The 17,880-nt window shown below is 34.5% G+C and overlaps 1 protein-coding gene across 1 annotated transcript; it reads right to left on the bottom strand.

The window, feature by feature from the left end:
* Positions 1 to 452: 452 nt before the first annotated feature.
* LOC119835783 (otoferlin-like) lies at positions 453 to 17,709 on the bottom strand. Its single transcript, XM_038360775.1, has 27 exons — positions 17,605 to 17,709; positions 17,183 to 17,323; positions 15,622 to 15,766; positions 14,712 to 14,862; positions 14,138 to 14,297; positions 13,550 to 13,736; positions 13,277 to 13,467; positions 12,522 to 12,663; positions 12,271 to 12,297; positions 12,030 to 12,199; positions 11,544 to 11,784; positions 10,768 to 10,907; positions 9,985 to 10,140; positions 9,107 to 9,283; positions 8,594 to 8,710; positions 8,287 to 8,418; positions 7,347 to 7,496; positions 6,701 to 6,837; positions 6,119 to 6,468; positions 5,561 to 5,826; positions 5,163 to 5,383; positions 4,755 to 4,946; positions 3,427 to 3,597; positions 2,558 to 2,706; positions 1,633 to 1,787; positions 1,195 to 1,370; positions 453 to 561 (listed from the first exon to the last, which is right to left on the bottom strand). The coding sequence occupies exons 1-27, from the start codon at positions 17,707 to 17,709 to the stop codon at positions 555 to 557; spliced, it is 4,356 nt and encodes a 1,451-aa protein (XP_038216703.1). The 3' UTR covers positions 453 to 554.
* Between the last annotated feature and the right edge of the window lie 171 nt (positions 17,710 to 17,880).

Genomic DNA, 17,880 nt, shown 5'->3' with positions numbered 1-17,880 from the left:
TGCCGGCATGTTACTTTATATATTGATAATTTATTGTCTCTATTTCACTGGTATTTTGGAATCAATGTATTACAAAGAATAAATAAAATTTACTGTTTGTTTAGCATTTCCATTGCTATCCTCTCCACGTAGGGGCCACCAACCACGGACACAGCCCGAGGCAAATAAATCTATTTTGGCCGTTTTTTCAACATTCCGTATGCTACAATTGCTGTGTTGAGACAATCCACGTGGCATTTCATTTAAATTAAACTCTAGGGTACCTACAATTTGAAGTGATTAATAATGCAGATAATGATTGTAATTATCTAAGGAAAATGCAACTTTTCACGGCAAAACAACGCAATATATATATATACTATATTTCATTATGAGAAACAGACACACTATACAGTATATGTTATTCAGAAATTGTGAAAATTGTGAAACTATAAATGTAATTCATTTATTACTACCAATACAATCTTCAATAGGATCTTGATTATTCATTAACTGTATAACTAATATGGGTGCCATGCACTCTTCGTATTCTGTAAATGGACCCATCTCTTTTCTTAGGAGCTGGAATAAAAATGTTCAATTTAATATTGGACGAGTTCTATTACAATTTATATCTATTACATAACAGTGATATACTCTACATGTCTCATAAAACATCATACTTCATCAAAGTATGTGGACATGACTGCAAGGACAGAGCGGAGCTGTCCCGTGCAACGAGTTAATTATAAAGGAAGTCGTCATATGTGCGGTGGCTATCAAAAGTTGAGAAGAAAAGGTCAAAGTAATATTAGTACAAAACCTTTCTCTCCGTTTGCTGGTAAATTAAAGTGAAAATCATTCGACGATTCAGCTTCCACACACTATTCCCACAGGGGCGGTAGACACCGCTATCCTGTGCCATGTCGCTCGTGCCAATCCACCTTAAAATTGTTTGTAGATTTTGTTGAATTCCAGCCTTCATAATTGCTTTCGTGTACAACTACTATGTTGGAGAATAGGTAAGTTTCTTTTCAGATCGAAAACATATTACTATACGCTGTTAAAGCTATGTGCCCAGCCACTTACAGACGGTGGCTAACATAAAACTTAAGCGTAGTACGAAAAAATGCGTTAGCAATAAAGAAATCTACTTGGAGATTTAGATTCGATATTACCATAGATTGCAGAATACCTTCGATACACTCAACTTACACTTTTGAATACAGCTCCAAATTGTCTGGGCAGTTGCACACATCAACATCTCGCAGAGTTAAAATAGTGAGTCTCAGTTCAAACTCCTCCACGCTTCTAGGGGTGATATCTACTGCTGGCGGGATCGAGGTTTCGCAGTCCAGTGGAAATATATCGACCCACATATGCAGTGTGCCCTTAATTTAAAAAACCATACTATTCCTTATTTCTATTCTCTATTACCATATTCTGATATTCCTTATGAATTGATGGATAAAATAAAGAAAGACATAAAGATATTCTAAAGTAGCAAAAGAGGCCTCTACAAGTGGCAAGAAACAAGTTTTCCACCTCTTTTTTCTTTTTGTGGTCAAGTGCTTATTTCTCAAAATACAAACATGATAAGGTAATTATAATTTAACAATAATTTTGTGATTTAGTTACTGAATTATATAATACCTGACACACACCAGGCTTGTCTTCTTTATACAAAACTCTAGTTTCAACATGATCAGGCACCAAATGATATCCGCATATTGGTATAGTGTGCCACTGATGTAGAATGCTGAGACATAGATTTTCTCTTTGTTCTATAGATGATACATAACTTCTATCTATGACAATAGTACCAAAAAGTGTTAACGCATTTTCATAAAAACAATAATTTTAAAGGTATTGTATGATAAGTAATACGTATATGTACGCATCCTTAATAATATTATAAATACGAAAGTAACATACCGATTTCCGAGGGCGGAAAACTGGTATCATATAAATCGAAGACATAATAGACGCTATCCTATTAATTATATAACTGTTAAAGAGGTTATTCATGAAGAGAGCGGGCAGCCGAACTGGTGGCTCACCCGATGGTAAGCGATCTACACTCAACTGCCCGATTGTAAGGGATAAGATTTAAAGAATGGATTGACGACGGAAGTAAAGGAATAAAAAAACAAAATCCAACTCTTACTCATCGCACGAAATACAGTAGCATTTCCATGGGCATTCGCATATGACGCCAGTATTTCTCTTGTACTTACTAGATACGAGTTGGCCCAATTCGTGTCGATTCCCACGTTAAAAATAGCGTGGTCAAAAATTACTTCACTTTTCTACATTATTCATTTTCTTTTATGAAGTAACTTCCAAGGAAAATACATGTTGGTATTTATGCAGTACTAGCAGTTCGCCCCTGCTTCGCCCGTGGCTCATATAAAGCCTATGTCACTCGGTGGAGTTGCAGCTTCTAAGCGTGAAAGAATTTTTGAAATCGGTGCAGTGGATTTTGCTTGAAAACGTAAAATCGACAAACATATAAAAATACACAAAAAATCCTCTTTATATTATTAGCGGAGATATAACTGTAACAATATCCTCAAACCTTGCTGGCTATTATCGACATATTTGACTCCATTGACCAATACAGTGGATGCATCAGGAAACACAGGTGGTGGAATGTGATTCTTTACGCACAGTTCTTCGAGAATCTTTGATGGTTTAACACTATCGCGCCATTTAAATGGTTCACTCCTTGAAAATTAATTATTTCATTTAATATATAACACATATCTTTGAGCTATTTTTTGTAAGGGAGCCCTTATATAGAAAAAAGAAAAACACTTATGTGTTTCTATTATAATGAATTACTAGCTTCGCACCGCAGTTTCACCCGCGTAAGTCCGTAAGAATATCGGGATAAAAAGTTGCCTATATGTTATTCCAGTTGTCCAGTTGTCTACGTACCAAATTTCATTACAATCGGTTCAGCAGTTTTTGTAATAAAGTGTAACAAACATACACACGCACATCCTTACAAATTTTCGCATTTATAATATTAAGCGAAAACCTAATGGCATTTTAATCTAATCAGTGGACTGCTTGTTTTTCCCCAGAGTTTATTACCTATTAAGTTTAGTATTAAAGAAAGCAACGACCGCTGTAATATGTTTTATAAATATACCTTTATTCGTCAATGACCGTGACGGAGTACCAAAAATATAATATTAAGAAAATAATATAGTTAATAGATTATATATATATATATATATATATATATATATATATTAACCATCCTCTTGAATCACTCTATCTATTAAAAAAAAACCATCAAAATCTATTGCGTAGCTTTAAAGATTTAAGCATACAGCTCTGTCCCTATGTCCCTAACATAGGGACAGAGAAAGCGACTTTGTTTTATGCTATGTAGTGATAAATATATATATAAATAGTCACAACTATAATTACACTTACAATCTGAATTTACTTGCTAAACCGACACGAGCCCTGTGGCGTGAGTAGATTCTATCTTCCAGATCTATTGTTGTGAAGCCGATCAGTTCATCTGGAGGAATCGCTTCATAGTCATACAATGAGACGGTGACCAGATAATCTTCTGGTAAGTTACATCGCAACTCATACATTCTGAAAGGATTTTGGGATAAAAAAAAAAAAACACCAATATATATATTACTTCTCATGATAATAATGTTATGAATGCGAAGGGGTGTCTGTCTGTTTGTCTTTCTAGGTACGCTTTTTGTGTCTAGATATTGTAGATGTGAAAGATCTCATTCCCAGCAAACAGCTATTAAATATTCTTCAACATGTCGCTCATCGCCGCCATCTAGTCCCAAACTAACAAAACTGCAATCACGTTTTGTAAAAGACAAAAACCGCCAAAATTCGTGCAATTAAAATATGGACTACTTTACGTATTTTCTTCGTCTATAGTAACTTTACCTATAAAAAACCGTGTTCTCATGAATTATTTAGATTTAGATTATTAATAACTAAATGTTCGCCCCGACTCTGCCCGGGTAATCATATTTTTTATCGCAATCGAGATATAAATTATCCTATGATTGATATTGGATAAAACTGCATACAGTGTGCAACTTTTATTGTAGGAATCCATATTATTATAAGAAAAATGTAATAAACTTTGAGAATTTTTTTTAAATGGCATTTTTTACTTACAATATCGAAAGTACGTATTTAAAAATACTCCAGTATAATAATGTAAAATAATATTTTATTTGATTTAAAATCTGTTCAATAAATGATTTAAAATTTTATTTATTTAATGTCAAAATAATGAAAATCGTATTCAATATTGAACTGCCATCTGGGCGATTTTTCGAGAATCAAGAGTTCTTAATACATGAAGTAAGAGTATACTTTGAACTATTTTCTCGGATAGATAGATGCCTCTGTTACATACGCCGAAAAATTAACCAAATGTAAAATTAATTTAAGCCCTATATAAGAATAACCTTATTTTTCTCTTGGACGACGGAAAATAATAATTGTTACTAAACATACACATTAGAAAAATGAAAAATTTCTAAAAGATAAATTATTTCTTCACAACGTTTTATCAGTTACTCTAAAAACAGGAGAATATGAATTATACATATAATTGAGGGTTTTTTTCTGTGTAATAACACATTCCCAACAAAGCCTAAAGTGTACGGTTGCACCATACAACCAATTCTTCGTCATATGGAACTAAATATACCTTTACAAGTATGGTACATATAAATTTATAAACACAACTAACTATCCATCAAGAGACATACTTTCCAAAAACAGGATTTAACGTATTCGGAATGTAATTAGAGCGGTCTCCGAAATGCTTCTTGCCACAGCTGACTACTGTATAAGGATCCGACTTTCCCGTTAGCTCCTTTGTTTTAAGATTCATCGCTCTTACAATATATATCCTGACCAAGAACTTTGCTGGATCATTGTTGGGATGATCATCAAAATATCTGAAACGAAATGCGATTAAATAATAATGTACTTTCGAATTTCGCTTTAAATATTTGCTAACTTTTTTTAAAGAAAATAATGAAAACGTGAAGCCTTCTTAGAAATTGTCACACAAACGGCAACTGACGACCAATGTCTATAAGAGATAAAAAAAACGAGTGTCCAATTTGTATTTAAGTCACGCATATCAGTAATCTATATAAACTAAAAAATACCCCTTCTTTAAATCCACTCCGCTCAGGCTAACTGCATCAGTATTATCAGGCGGTGGCCACCTGTAGATGGCCAGGCCAGCTTTTAAAAGACCACAGTACATCTGCTCATCTTTCTCACGAATTCCACTCTTCTTGCCGTTATAAAGCTTTAGCGTCGTACACCAGTCCCTAAACTTTGAAAACTGCGGTTGCAGTTCCAATTCCGAATCGTATATCTGTAAATATCAAATCAACTATATACTCCCAATACGACACAACAAGAAATAAATATCGATATTCTTACGGTCAGTTTTTCAGCATTTTCTATACCGTCGCCTGCGCTATCCTGCAATGATTTGATTATTGTTTAATTTGTTGATAGCGTTCAAGGAAAATTTAAAACGATCTGCAAAAAGTACCTCCTGTGAGTACAAATATCTAGTCCACCAATCCTTTTGCTCAGAAGATGAAGATTTAGTCAAATATGTTTTGTTATTGCTAGACATCAATGGGAGCAATGTATATTCTTCTTCATCGGGCTCTCCTCTGCAGCAAGTGCAGTTCCACGCCGAGTGACGTGTTTGCCAATCGCTGATACAATCAACACTGCTTAACAGCTTATTATCATTCTGGCATGAGTCATTTCTTAACTGACTTATCCTCTTTAGAACTAAACTTTGATTTACTGGAACAAAATAATTTTCATATGGTTGAGGTGGGTGTATGGTAATATTATTTTCTTTCAAATTGTTTACACTTTGTATTAATTTTAAATGTTACTACTTTCTTTAAGATTTTTCACATATAATTGCATTGAATGTTTATCCAAAACTCCAAAGCATTTTAACAAACTTGTTTCAATGTATCTCTTGCTATGTAACTGAACCCCCAAATTTACTATTTAACGTTTTCATTTAGAATCTAGTTGTATGACATTTTAACTAGATGGCGCACGGCTATACGCATTTAACTCTTACCTTGTACAAAATCAGAAGACATGATAGAAGCCCTATGCAGGGACGCGTCCCTTTCGTTCTTTGGAAGCCAGTCCACTATATATTTATTAAGATTCTTCACAACATTCGTGCCAAGGTATAAAGTTCGACCGAAAGTACTGCTGTCGTACAGTCGTATTTTCAACAAAGGAGAGTACGCTTCATGCATCGGAGCCTCAAATGTCTGCGAAACTCGTCCATTTGGAAAGTTACAGTTAGCTCTCTTATCTACTATAACGTCCGATTTTAAAGTCATGTCATCTATTTCCAAGATGACGCACGGTTTTCGTGTTATGTTCACATCACGAAGACCCCACCAATATACGTCGACTCTGTAAGGTACATTGCAGTATAAATTTACAGCAATTTGTTTAAATAATGAATTAGGCATAGCTAGTAGGCGTATCTGATTTAAGTGCATTATGATTAAACGCTTTGTATGTCCGGTCTTAGATCGTGAATTGATGATAAGCCATGCACGTCATTAAGTCGCTAGTTTTAATAGTCTGAGGTCCAATCCTATAAAGATCAATGATAAAAAAAAAAATGCTAAAAAATTGATACTTGTATGATGTAGACACAGGAATCAAATTTAAAGGTATCGATTCAATTTTGTCCGTCAAATCCAAATCTTTAACGCCAGTTGTTATGGATTCGTCAATTGATGAATATGCTGTAGTCTTCATTAATCGTTCAGGAATCTAAAGTTTTCAAAAGTGACATCTATTAAAAGCAAGCGGAAACATAATCACACGATAACAATACACATGACGCGGTAAACGTTGTAGTTCAGCAGCGTATTACTAGAGGGCGCTTATAAATTTCTTACATAATTATAATTATTTCACTAAAACATGTTATAAAATGTTCTGTACAGCATCATCAATAAGTTTTAGTATGTTTAGCAAATTATATCTGGTGTTTTATAAACAAACTTTCTTTGTTTAACTTTCATTAACTATATATAGAAAAACGGACTTGAATTTCGTACCGCTTGGATAACTAGGGCAACTATTAAAATTTTGTAAACAAAAGGGATTTTTCAATTCTTCCCCCAAGTGAATAGAATGGAAGAAAAAATTTGTTACTCTAAAAATTTATTTTGACCACGCGGCCGAAGCTACTAGTATCAAATAAAGAGGGATGTTTGTCATTGAAATCCAGACTTCATACATATTATAAATTCAGAAATCGAATCAGAAAATATTACCTGCACTAACTGGACGGACATGAATACTTGGCCTACATATTCGATCCCTTTGTGCAGCCCGCACCATTGGAGCCTCGGTGCAAACTCGTAGTCTTGTCTATCGTCAACAATACACTGGATGTCAAAGCGACCAACAACTTCAACTTTTCCCTGGAAGATAATTTTATTTACCTCCGTGGAGTTTAAAGCACGTCGTTACTTGTTTTTGGGAGTTTTAACTAGAATATAGGGATATGTTTGAAGCAGAAAAATGTTGTTATTGTTTTAAAAGTGTACATGAACTGGTGTCATTCTTTAAAGTAATCAAAATTTTAATTTTTAGTACCGGATTCAGAAAGAACATAGTTCGATTTTTTGTTAGAAGAAAATCTTCCTCCTTAATTGTAAGATATGGTTTAATTCAAATTATTGTTAAGCCACTGTACAAAGGATGTATTGGCGAGTGAAAACATATCTAGGAATTATTATCGGTCAAGTTCAAATCGGGCTGGTGACAAGAAGGGTTACGAACAAATAAGTTAAAAAGCAGTGGCTAAAAATTAGTCACCCATTCAATTTATGACCGTGCTAACCTCGATTTTTTAGTCTATCACGATAATTCGTTTCTTAAGATAAAACGTAATAAGATAACTGACGGACGGACAGACAGAAAGGCACATGCACAGTGAAATCTTATTCTTATATTATGAATACAATATTCATGTATCAGTTACTTAGTATAAAATACCTCTGAAACTGACTTCTGACCTATTTATCTCTACCTCTAAAAATAGCTAACATCTGAAAGAATTGACAACTTTAGCAAATGTTCTTGCAAATTCTCAGTTTTTAATCAGTATAGAATTTGATATCACGTTTAGTCATAGGGCCCTACATGGCTCACCCTGACTACCCGGAAAGGAACATTATAATTTGTTTTACCAGACTACGATTATATTACCGCTGGATCAACATTGTTAACTTCTATTGTTGCTGTTGGAGGACAACTTGTTAGGCGTTCTGGTGACATGAAAATCATCTTGTGGACTTTTAATACTTGGTTCCACATCGGCGTCAAAGTATTTTTCTTAGTCTGAATTGAAAAATTAAAAATATATAAGTAATAAAAATAATTACACTTTTTTATGTAAATAACAATAAAAAGATCAATAACATCAGAAATAAATGGCATTTCACGTGTCTAATAGAAATATAGGATCAATATCCAAGCAAAAATAAAGAAAATGAAATATGCATTCATGTTTTACCCTGGTTTCCTTGGCCGCGGTTAAAATGTTGACACGGAGAAACGTATTTGCCGGGTTCGCTCCTAAAGCGCTGCTTAGTAATTTAGCTTTATAAACAAAAGCTCGACATTCTACCATCTTAAACAAATAACAATAACAACGCTCAGATTTTGAAAGGATTCAATTATATCGTTCAATTCGTTACGAACGCTTTTGTGTATATATAAATGAATCTCTAGTTAGAACTAGAGACTAGTTCTTCCCGCATCTTCAGAATTATTTAATTTGAAAAATACTATACGAACTTAGAAATCCTTTTTGCATTTCAATAGTGATTTGTTTTATTTTAGCCTGCTTGCATTTAAATACAAACGATATTTCATAGCTTGGTTTACCTACTAATTCGTTTAAACTTTAAATATTTACAAATAACGTTCAAAAGGCACTCCTATTCCTTGTTGCTTCTAAGCTGAATTGAATCGCATTACAATTGACGAGAACAACGCGTTTCAGAGGGCAATATTTATATATTACCATTGCTGAAGATTTCAAACACATATCATAATCTTTAATCTTCACTTTGTAGCCCGCTGGTATGTAAGTATCGAAGACTGGTCGCTGCCGGTACGATCCCAGCCACATTATCACTTCCACCTTTCCAGCAATACAAGAGCAGTGGGTGGAATTCACGTGACTTGGACATTTCAGGGGCTACAAATATAATATATACAAATGTATGTCAGAGAAATAAAGATTAAAAAAAAAACTATTATAAGGCGGGATTCGAAATTACGCCTTTCGAATTAAGTATTCCATTCTTTATGTTTTTCAGATATTTTAAAGTTGCACCTAATGCTATTAACAACTAAAAGATTAATACTATATCACTGTTATTGCATAGAATTTATATTATTTATACCTAGAGGGAACCTAATAAAGTTTTTTTAAGCATTAAACATTTAATTTCTTTACATTACTTACTTTTGTGAAGCATAACAAATTTCATATCCAAAACAACTTCTACGTATAGACAGAAATATAAAAAAAAAACAGTTCATCATCATCATCATCATCAGCCCTTATATGTTCCCACTGTTGGGACACAGGCCTCCTATGAGGGTCCAGGCCATAATCCACCACGCTGGCCTGTGCGGGTAGGCAGATGTCACATGTCGTCGAACTTTTGATTCTTGGACATGCCGGTTTCCTCACGATGTTTTCTTTCACCGTTTTAAGCAGTGGTCATGTTATCCACATGTGCAGATAAATTGAAAAATCAATTTATTTCCTGCACGCTCTCCCGGTCTCGAGCCCCGACTTATCGATTTTGAAGTCCGAGGTTCTCACCACTGAGCTACCACTACTAAAAATCAGTTATTATATCATAATTACTAGTACTGTTTTATGCTTACTTTCATCTGTAAGGTTTGTATTCGTCCGCAGTATTTACCCCTTTGCTCGGGGATTACAGAATATATGACGTTTTCTACGGATAATTTTGCATAGGCGACTCTTGAGCCTTCATTCAGAAACCAGACCACAATATCTGGCCATCCGTGTAACTGCACCTAATGAATAATACTTCAAATAAATATCTGTCGACTTACATTCACTCGCAGATAAAATGTACCCTATATGCTACTCCAGATTGTAATCTAACTCAGTACTGCTCTTTGTTGAGATCCTATCAGCTATTTTAACTCGAACGAGTAGAAACCACTCATTCATACATCCTCACTGTATAAGCTCTCCTTTCTGGTTCCGCCCGGGCGGATTTTTTCAAATTATTAACATTTATTTTCTTAACCAGGTGGAGATAAATCCAACAAAGCAAAAATCAACTAAATCCGGTATAACAATTCTTAAGTTAAAAGGGGTGCATCTAAGAAGAAGTTCTTTACTATGTAATGGGTGTACAACAAACAATGATTTACCAATATCATACCTGACATCTAATTAATTTCCGTATTACGTACCTAATTACGCCGAATTACGCCATCCAGCAAACAAATTACGTTATTTGTCAACTGGCTTACCAGCAATAAAGATTCGTTTGATTGAATATTAATCTATATCTCTCAAATTCTCGTTTTATAAATAAAAAAAGACAACACTACAATTCCCTTAATACATATTATTATTAATGATAGTAGCAACAAAATAAGAAAAAATATAGTAAACATAAATTTAAATACATCACAAATAAGTTTGCAGAGGCTCTCGGTTATAAGTCTTGTTTCCAATAATACAAATTTAACTGATTTCCTCGTCACTGAAGGACTGTCCTTATTTATTTTACTGCATCGTGACGTAACGCATTGCATAGATACCGACGCTGATCGTGATATTTGATGGTATATTTTCTCCTAAAACCAATGTTATGAAACTACCCTCATTTTCACAATAGCTACCCAAACATTGACTATTACGATGTCTGCTTTGGGAATATATTATACACAATGTTTCCAACTTTAGTTCTAATATTAATTAAATCGGTTCATAACAAGATGGTATTGTAACTAGGTATACTGTACGCATTGAAGTAAAGGAGAAGGCTTGTTAACATACCACGACAATAAGCAGACGAAACTTTTAATTACATTAGAAATTGTAATAACTACGAACAATGATTGTTGATATAAAAGATATTGCAACTACACTAAACTACTGAGCCATTAACATAAGACGATATAAGAATAAGAAACACTCGAAGTTTAATACATTAAGGAAGAAAATTATCTACAATACTTTTAAATTTGACGGAAATGCGATATGTCGTGATCATTTTAGTATAACATTTGTACAATAAGGTTAAAGAGTCTTGTTATACAAATTAGATAGAATTTAAAGAAATTCAACCGTTCATCTCAGTAACTAATACATGAGTTGCTTTTACAGAAATTTTGTGTCTGTGCGCCTAAAATATGCCGATGCTTGTTTCTACAAAAGTGCTTGGGTTACGTTTTCTAACAGTTCAATTGTAAATTACTTACAACTTCTTCTATTTGTAAAGCAAGTTGTTTTTGGTCCAATTTCGTGTTACATTGTTGTAATAAACTTTCGCTGCTCCGCGAATTTTGTGTGGAGTTCAGAAAGTTGAGAATGTTACACGCCGCCTCATTGCGAGCCGTATTCAGTTCGTCCGAAAGTTCATTAGGACTTTCATAATTGTAACTTTGTAATTTACGCTCAATATTTTTTACCGCAACATCCTTAAAACAAGTATTTGCGTATAATGAAAAAAAAGGTTAATTAAATTTAATACCTGTTGAATAATTGATTACATAAGTCAACTTCATTATTCAATGTTTATCTGGCCACGGCAAAGATTTCGATAGCTTAAGATTATGTTTGGTGGTCACAACGCAATTAATTCGTAAAATTTTAAATTGAATAGATTCATACAACTGTGAGTTTTATCACCATCATTATTCTAAGATTTTAAGAAAAGGAATACCAGATCCTGAACGATAGCCAGCAGCATATTATTTTTATAAATCCTAAATCTAAAGTCTGGAAGTCGTGTAGCAAGTTGAAGTACAGGAAAAGAGTTGCAGAAGTCTAAGTATCCATACGGCGGTGTTTTATTCACATTTAAACAGCCCGTGTAGTGTAGTTTTCGTATACCTGCGAATTAATTCGCATGTACATAGTAATCGACGATGGCAAATATGCATTTAATGTAGAAAATAACTTACGTGTTTCTTTCAACATTGTTAGAAATTCTGAAACATTAATATAATATTTTACATATATGTAAATTATCGTATTAGAATATTGTTAATCTTGACAAAGTAAGAATTTTGTATGAACTATTGAAGATGAATCTAATTTATATACGTAAATGTTATGAAAAATGTGTACATTTTATTCATAAGCACAGATAACATGATAACTATACTAAGCGTAAGTCTTGGTTTGTAAGGAACATTTAATTTTCCATACTCACCCTCATCCCCAGAGCTGGAAGCCGGGATTTCACCCAGTGTTACTGCCACACCACAATACTTTCCTGTTACTCGTCGATCTAGCATAGAAACTTCTAGAATGGGACAGAATAAACAGAATTCGTGTATCTGCCACAAATTTTCCTAAAACAGTAAAGCATCAATCAAATCATCAGCGTAACAAATCTACAAATGATCAAATAATTAATTTCTAGGTATATAAAATGTCACCAAAATATCTTGGGATACCACACAAAAACCTAAAATGGGAACAAAAGACTTCAATTTCCTAAACACAGGAACAATCACGTAGACCGGTTAAAAACACATGAAAAAAAAAAGCAGTCCGAGAACCTCCTTCTTGTTTGGGAACGTCGGTTGAAAAGAGATTACGTTCATTACTTGAATGATATTTTGCTATCTGACCTTTATATACCATAACTACTGCGTGTACAATCGTTTTCTATACAGGCACGTTTCACAAACGCGGCACGGCATAAAGATACAGAAGGCGATACAGATTTGATTGATTGCAGCGCCTATTTAGCTGGTTTGATTTACTTACCTTCAATACAGTCTTAAATTATTTGCACGTCCAGTTGTAAGATATTTATAGATATAACTATTGCAGACATTATGGGAAATGTTATTACAATTCCATAGCAATATTCAGTTTTGTAAGTTTTTAATATTACGCTTTATATTCAAAATCCAAAGCACATAAGCAAAGACACTCAGATAAATAAAAATGTATTACATGTTGAATAGGATTGGCCGGTTCCACATTAACGCTCCGAATTATTTGCTGGTAATATGGGACAACAGTATTGAGAGCAACGAGTAAACAACCGCGATGATAGGGACCTTCTTCTCCTGCAGGGCCTATAATACCACTATTTGAAGATCCGTACATGTGAAGCAACGATGGGCCAAATGTTGGCAAAAATCCTGCAATCGTTGAAATATGGCATAGGAGGCTGCGCACTTCAATTATTGGCGATAGCGATAGACTAATAAAGAAATGAATTACCATTTTCACCATCATGTGAGATATTTTCGAGCTTCAGGTGAGTGCTAGCTAGTATCTTATTGAAACATCCATCCGCGCTGCACACCTCTATACGGATAAGACGATTCATATTCGGGAACATTTCCACAATCGATAAATGCTCACTGTACACTGGATTGCATGTTTTATGCTGAATAGCTGTTTTTGCCTAAACAAATGGGTATATAAAGTTAGAAAGTGCCGTAATAGCAGTATGTGCAAAATTATTACGGATTACTTTTTATCATTTTATGGGAGCTGGAAGGATTTCGCAACATTTATTATATGGTATAATTTTTATGTTTGGAGATAATTAGAAGGCCAGATAGTAACATAGGCTACTTTTTTCCGCGGTGGACTAACTCATTGCAGGTGAAAACTTTCTTTGACCACACGTGTGACTCCGCGGAAAGAAATATAATAATAGTATGACAATCGATAAGTAAAAGATAAACAAGATCCTTCGAGTTTATGCTTTGGACAATTTCTTTGAATTTTTATTCCATTTGTCGTAGCCAAGTTACATTTGGATGCGTTTGTTGTATAATTTAACGATTATGTATCTCTTACCACTAATCCACAAAATGTGACCTTCACAAAGGTACTCGGTGGTTTCCCAAACCGTCTCTCACCCTGGCTCTGGGTGCCACAAGGAAGACCAAAAGCTTCGTAAATAGTTATTTGGTAGTTGGCACATTGCTGCTCCAAACCCGATGGTAGAAGAAGATTCCTTTGATTAAAGGGACCATTTTGAGAATTTTACATAAAAATCAAAAACACAAAATGTACTATATAAATTAATAATTCGTATCGTGATGCCTAATTTAGTTTGGGAGAATTAATGATCTCATTAAAGACTTGTCAAGTACAATGTTGTCAAGACTACAATTTAAGATTTACACTGCTAAGAAGCTATTAGATGATAGATCTCGTGTAGCACCATAATCTAATCGGTTTTTGCTTAACTAAATTTGAGACATACGATTTGCACCACAAGAGATGATGGGGGACTTGACAAGCTTAGTAATAGGAGCTGCAGACACTGCTACTCCTTAATCTTGAGGATTTAAGACTTTTAAATTTCAAATATAATATATGGATATATAAATTATATGAATGTACGTATTTTTAAACATTTACTAACTCTTCTAACTTTTCATTTTTCATGACGGTAGACATAACTTGAATTTCGCCTCGAAACGCGATTGATATGTTTAATTTTAAGAATCCAACTGGCCCAAGAGATGGATCTCGGGGTAGGTATAATTGGGCCCATTTGTGAATAACTTGATGGTCTGTAATATTTAATATATTTTAATCACAACTACCAAAATAATCACGAAGTCAAGAACGATTAAACACCAAAACTGTAATCTGAGAATAAGTCACATGAATGGGTCATGATGCATCAATACATGAAGCACTCCTTCACATTAAGAGGCCTATAACGATGTTTTATGTCTTACTTTCAATGTTAGTAAATACATTTACAGATACTACACAATACATTTACACATACTCCGCAGTTTTACTGCGCAACCGTGGGACTCGCACGAAGCCATATCCAACGTCAGTCATCAGGTGCTCCAGGCGATTTTTAGTAACGGAAAATAACTACAGTCGGCAATGGAGCTGGTGGGACGCCTGTTGGTAAGCGCTACCACCGCCCATGAACATTTGTAGAGGCATAAGGTCCTTTGCAGACCTTACGCCTCTACAAATGGATTGCCGACTTTTTGGGAAGGGATTAAGAAAGGATTGGCGATAGGAATAAAGGAAAGGACTGGGAAGGGTAAGGAAAAGGATATGGGCCCCCGGCTCCCCCACTCACCGAACGAAACACAGCAGAATGCTATTTCACGCCAGTCTTCTGTGGGGGTGTGGTACTTCCCCGGTGCGAGCTGGCCCAATTCGTGCCGAAGCGTGCTCGACTACCACATACAAAGAAGATAGATGTTTATCAATGAAGATAGATGTTGCTCAAAAGTACATCACTGTGGTCTAAAATATAACCGAATTCAAATAATTAACCCATTATTATATGCGTAACTAACTTGGCTGAGACCATATAAGCCCCAAGTCGATGGTCGTCTCGCCCAGGATCCGAGGCGCCGCACAACACCGTAATTCCATCACTGCCAGCCATAGATTAGTTCGTTGTAGAACTTGTATAGTGGAGTACATATCCAGGATAAAACTCTACAAATAGAAAAGTATAGTGAATCCACACCTACAACGCTGTGCGCCATTTTCAATACTGCTGGGGTCGTACTTAGGATATACCCCAGTATCTCTCTCGCTCACACACATTTAAGCAAATTTAATGCATTATTTCGCGTTTTGACTCTTGTTGCAAGACGTTCAATTTCAAGATAAATCAAGAAATCAATTACTGGGTTCAAATAATATAAATTTTCTAGCTTCCGACGAAAAGGAATACAAGGAATTTCAATGATAATAATAATAGTTTAAAAAAACTAAAAAACACGCTTTAACAAAAATCATATTTTGCAAATTGAAAAATGGAATAATTTTATCAAATTAGTGTATTGTCATCGGTCCTCAATAAATCTACAAAGTTTGAACGAAATCTGGCCGTTAAAAGTGTGTCAAAATCGCGCCCAAAGAAGTCGGTTACAAACAAACATACAGGTGAAGCTAATAAAAAGCGTGTAAAAAGTTTTTATAATATTCTTCCTGGAGTACATCTACGTGTTATTCTCTACCGGGGAGATAACCTCGATTTCCTCGGAAAGCAAAGGGCAAACTGATTGTGTTCTGAGTAAAAAAACCCTCATGATTCATGACGAATGAAGTCTCATGGCATAATATAATTTACTGTGCTTATACGTCTGAGTTTTTAGGATCCATCCAAGCCATTTAAAGACTACATCCGTGACAATTCTTTTGGTCACCTATTTTATGTTACATGGTTATGTGCTACATTTTTGAGTGAACCGTTTGATCTTCTGACTCACGATGAAAATATGCAGCATGAAATCTATACTCGAAAAGGAGACGTGGAATCTTGAATGATATGTCAGTTTGGTACCCACAGGCTATATTTAATGATGCTGTAGCAAATAACACATCCAATAAGGTAATGCATTAAAATATGTGTAATTTACTTAATTAGGTTTAATTCTTTAAATAATTAATTTAAAAAAAAAAAACTTAATTTAATTAAATATTTTTTGCGATTCAAGTTAAGCGTATTAACTGTACTAAAATCAATGTGATTTATTGTCATAAACATTTTCAAAATGATGTAAAGTCAATATCAATACAATATATAACTAGCTGTGACCTGCGGTTTCAGCCACATACAAACTAGCGGGTAAAATCAAATTCGTTTTATTGGTGCATAACCTACATCACTGGCAAGTATTATCAGAATCCGTTCTGTGGTTTTCGAGTAAGTGTAATAAACATACATCCATCCTCACTAACATTTCTGTTTAGGTATATTCATAAAAATAAGATATAAGTGACGGTTTTCATTTTAAAGTAGATTTTTACGATTCTCAAGAGATCCCAGACGGTTATCCAATAACACCTCTTTAAAAATTAAATTCAGTAACATAAACATGAGGGGCATACTAAAAGAAACTTTACTTCGTTGTAATAGGGTTCAATCATGTGTCTCCTAATACTAGTCCTATGTTTCTTTTTCCCAAAAATTAGAATCACATAGGAATTCGACGAGTGTGGATTGGTCCATGCAAACTTTCTTCCTTCTATAATACTAACTGATATCTGTAAATAATATTACATGATCTTTACTACCCACAATAATGTTTTTCTCTCATTATACAAAACTACCACAATTATTATGGAAGGTAAATACAGTTGTATGGTTTTGTAAAGTTACATATTTTAACATATACCCTTAAACCAGCACCAAGCCATAATTTACATCAAGTGTAGTGGCCGGCACGACATCGGGCGTCTATTGTATTCAAAGCAAAAAGATAAACGCGTGCTCCGTCCAATAAGAGGCCGTTATAAATAATTTATAAGAATTGGCTGTACATAACCTGAAAATACTGAGGCATCGCTTCCGGATTGTACTCGTTTTCGAGTCTGTAAGTCGGCGGTCGAACCGCTTTTTGTCTTCCAAGCTGCGCTGACTGCGAGAGCATCGTCTTATATATTTTTATAATGAATCAACGCATTGAAACTGTGTACGGCGTGCTTAATAAATAAATCAGATGGTAGAACGAGTTTCTTTTGTATTGTCATCGCAGACAGGTTGATTGTGGTGAATGACAGTGCTGAGTTTGACGGTTTTGACATCGTAGTTTTTGGTCAGA

The sequence above is a fragment of the Zerene cesonia genome, chromosome Z (genome assembly GCF_012273895.1).
Source record: "Zerene cesonia ecotype Mississippi chromosome Z, Zerene_cesonia_1.1, whole genome shotgun sequence".
Classification (NCBI taxonomy): Eukaryota; Metazoa; Arthropoda; class Insecta; order Lepidoptera; family Pieridae; genus Zerene; species Zerene cesonia.
This window is presented reverse-complemented; position numbering and strand designations above follow the sequence as displayed.

What these genes read in the sequence shown, in the direction of transcription:
- LOC119835783 (XM_038360775.1), bottom strand. Translation starts at nt 17,709, where the DNA reads ATGCTCTCGCAGTCAGCGCAGCTTGGAAGACAAAAAGCGGTTCGACCG. An exon ending in CTCACATGATGGTGAAAATG is followed by an intron (nt 13,468 to 13,549) that starts GTAATTCATTTC and finishes CAACGATTGCAG; the next exon opens with GATTTTTGCCAACATTTGGC. An exon ending in TTAAATCCTGTTTTTGGAAA is followed by an intron (nt 3,598 to 4,754) that starts GTATGTCTCTTG and finishes AAATCCTTTCAG; the next exon opens with AATGTATGAGTTGCGATGTA.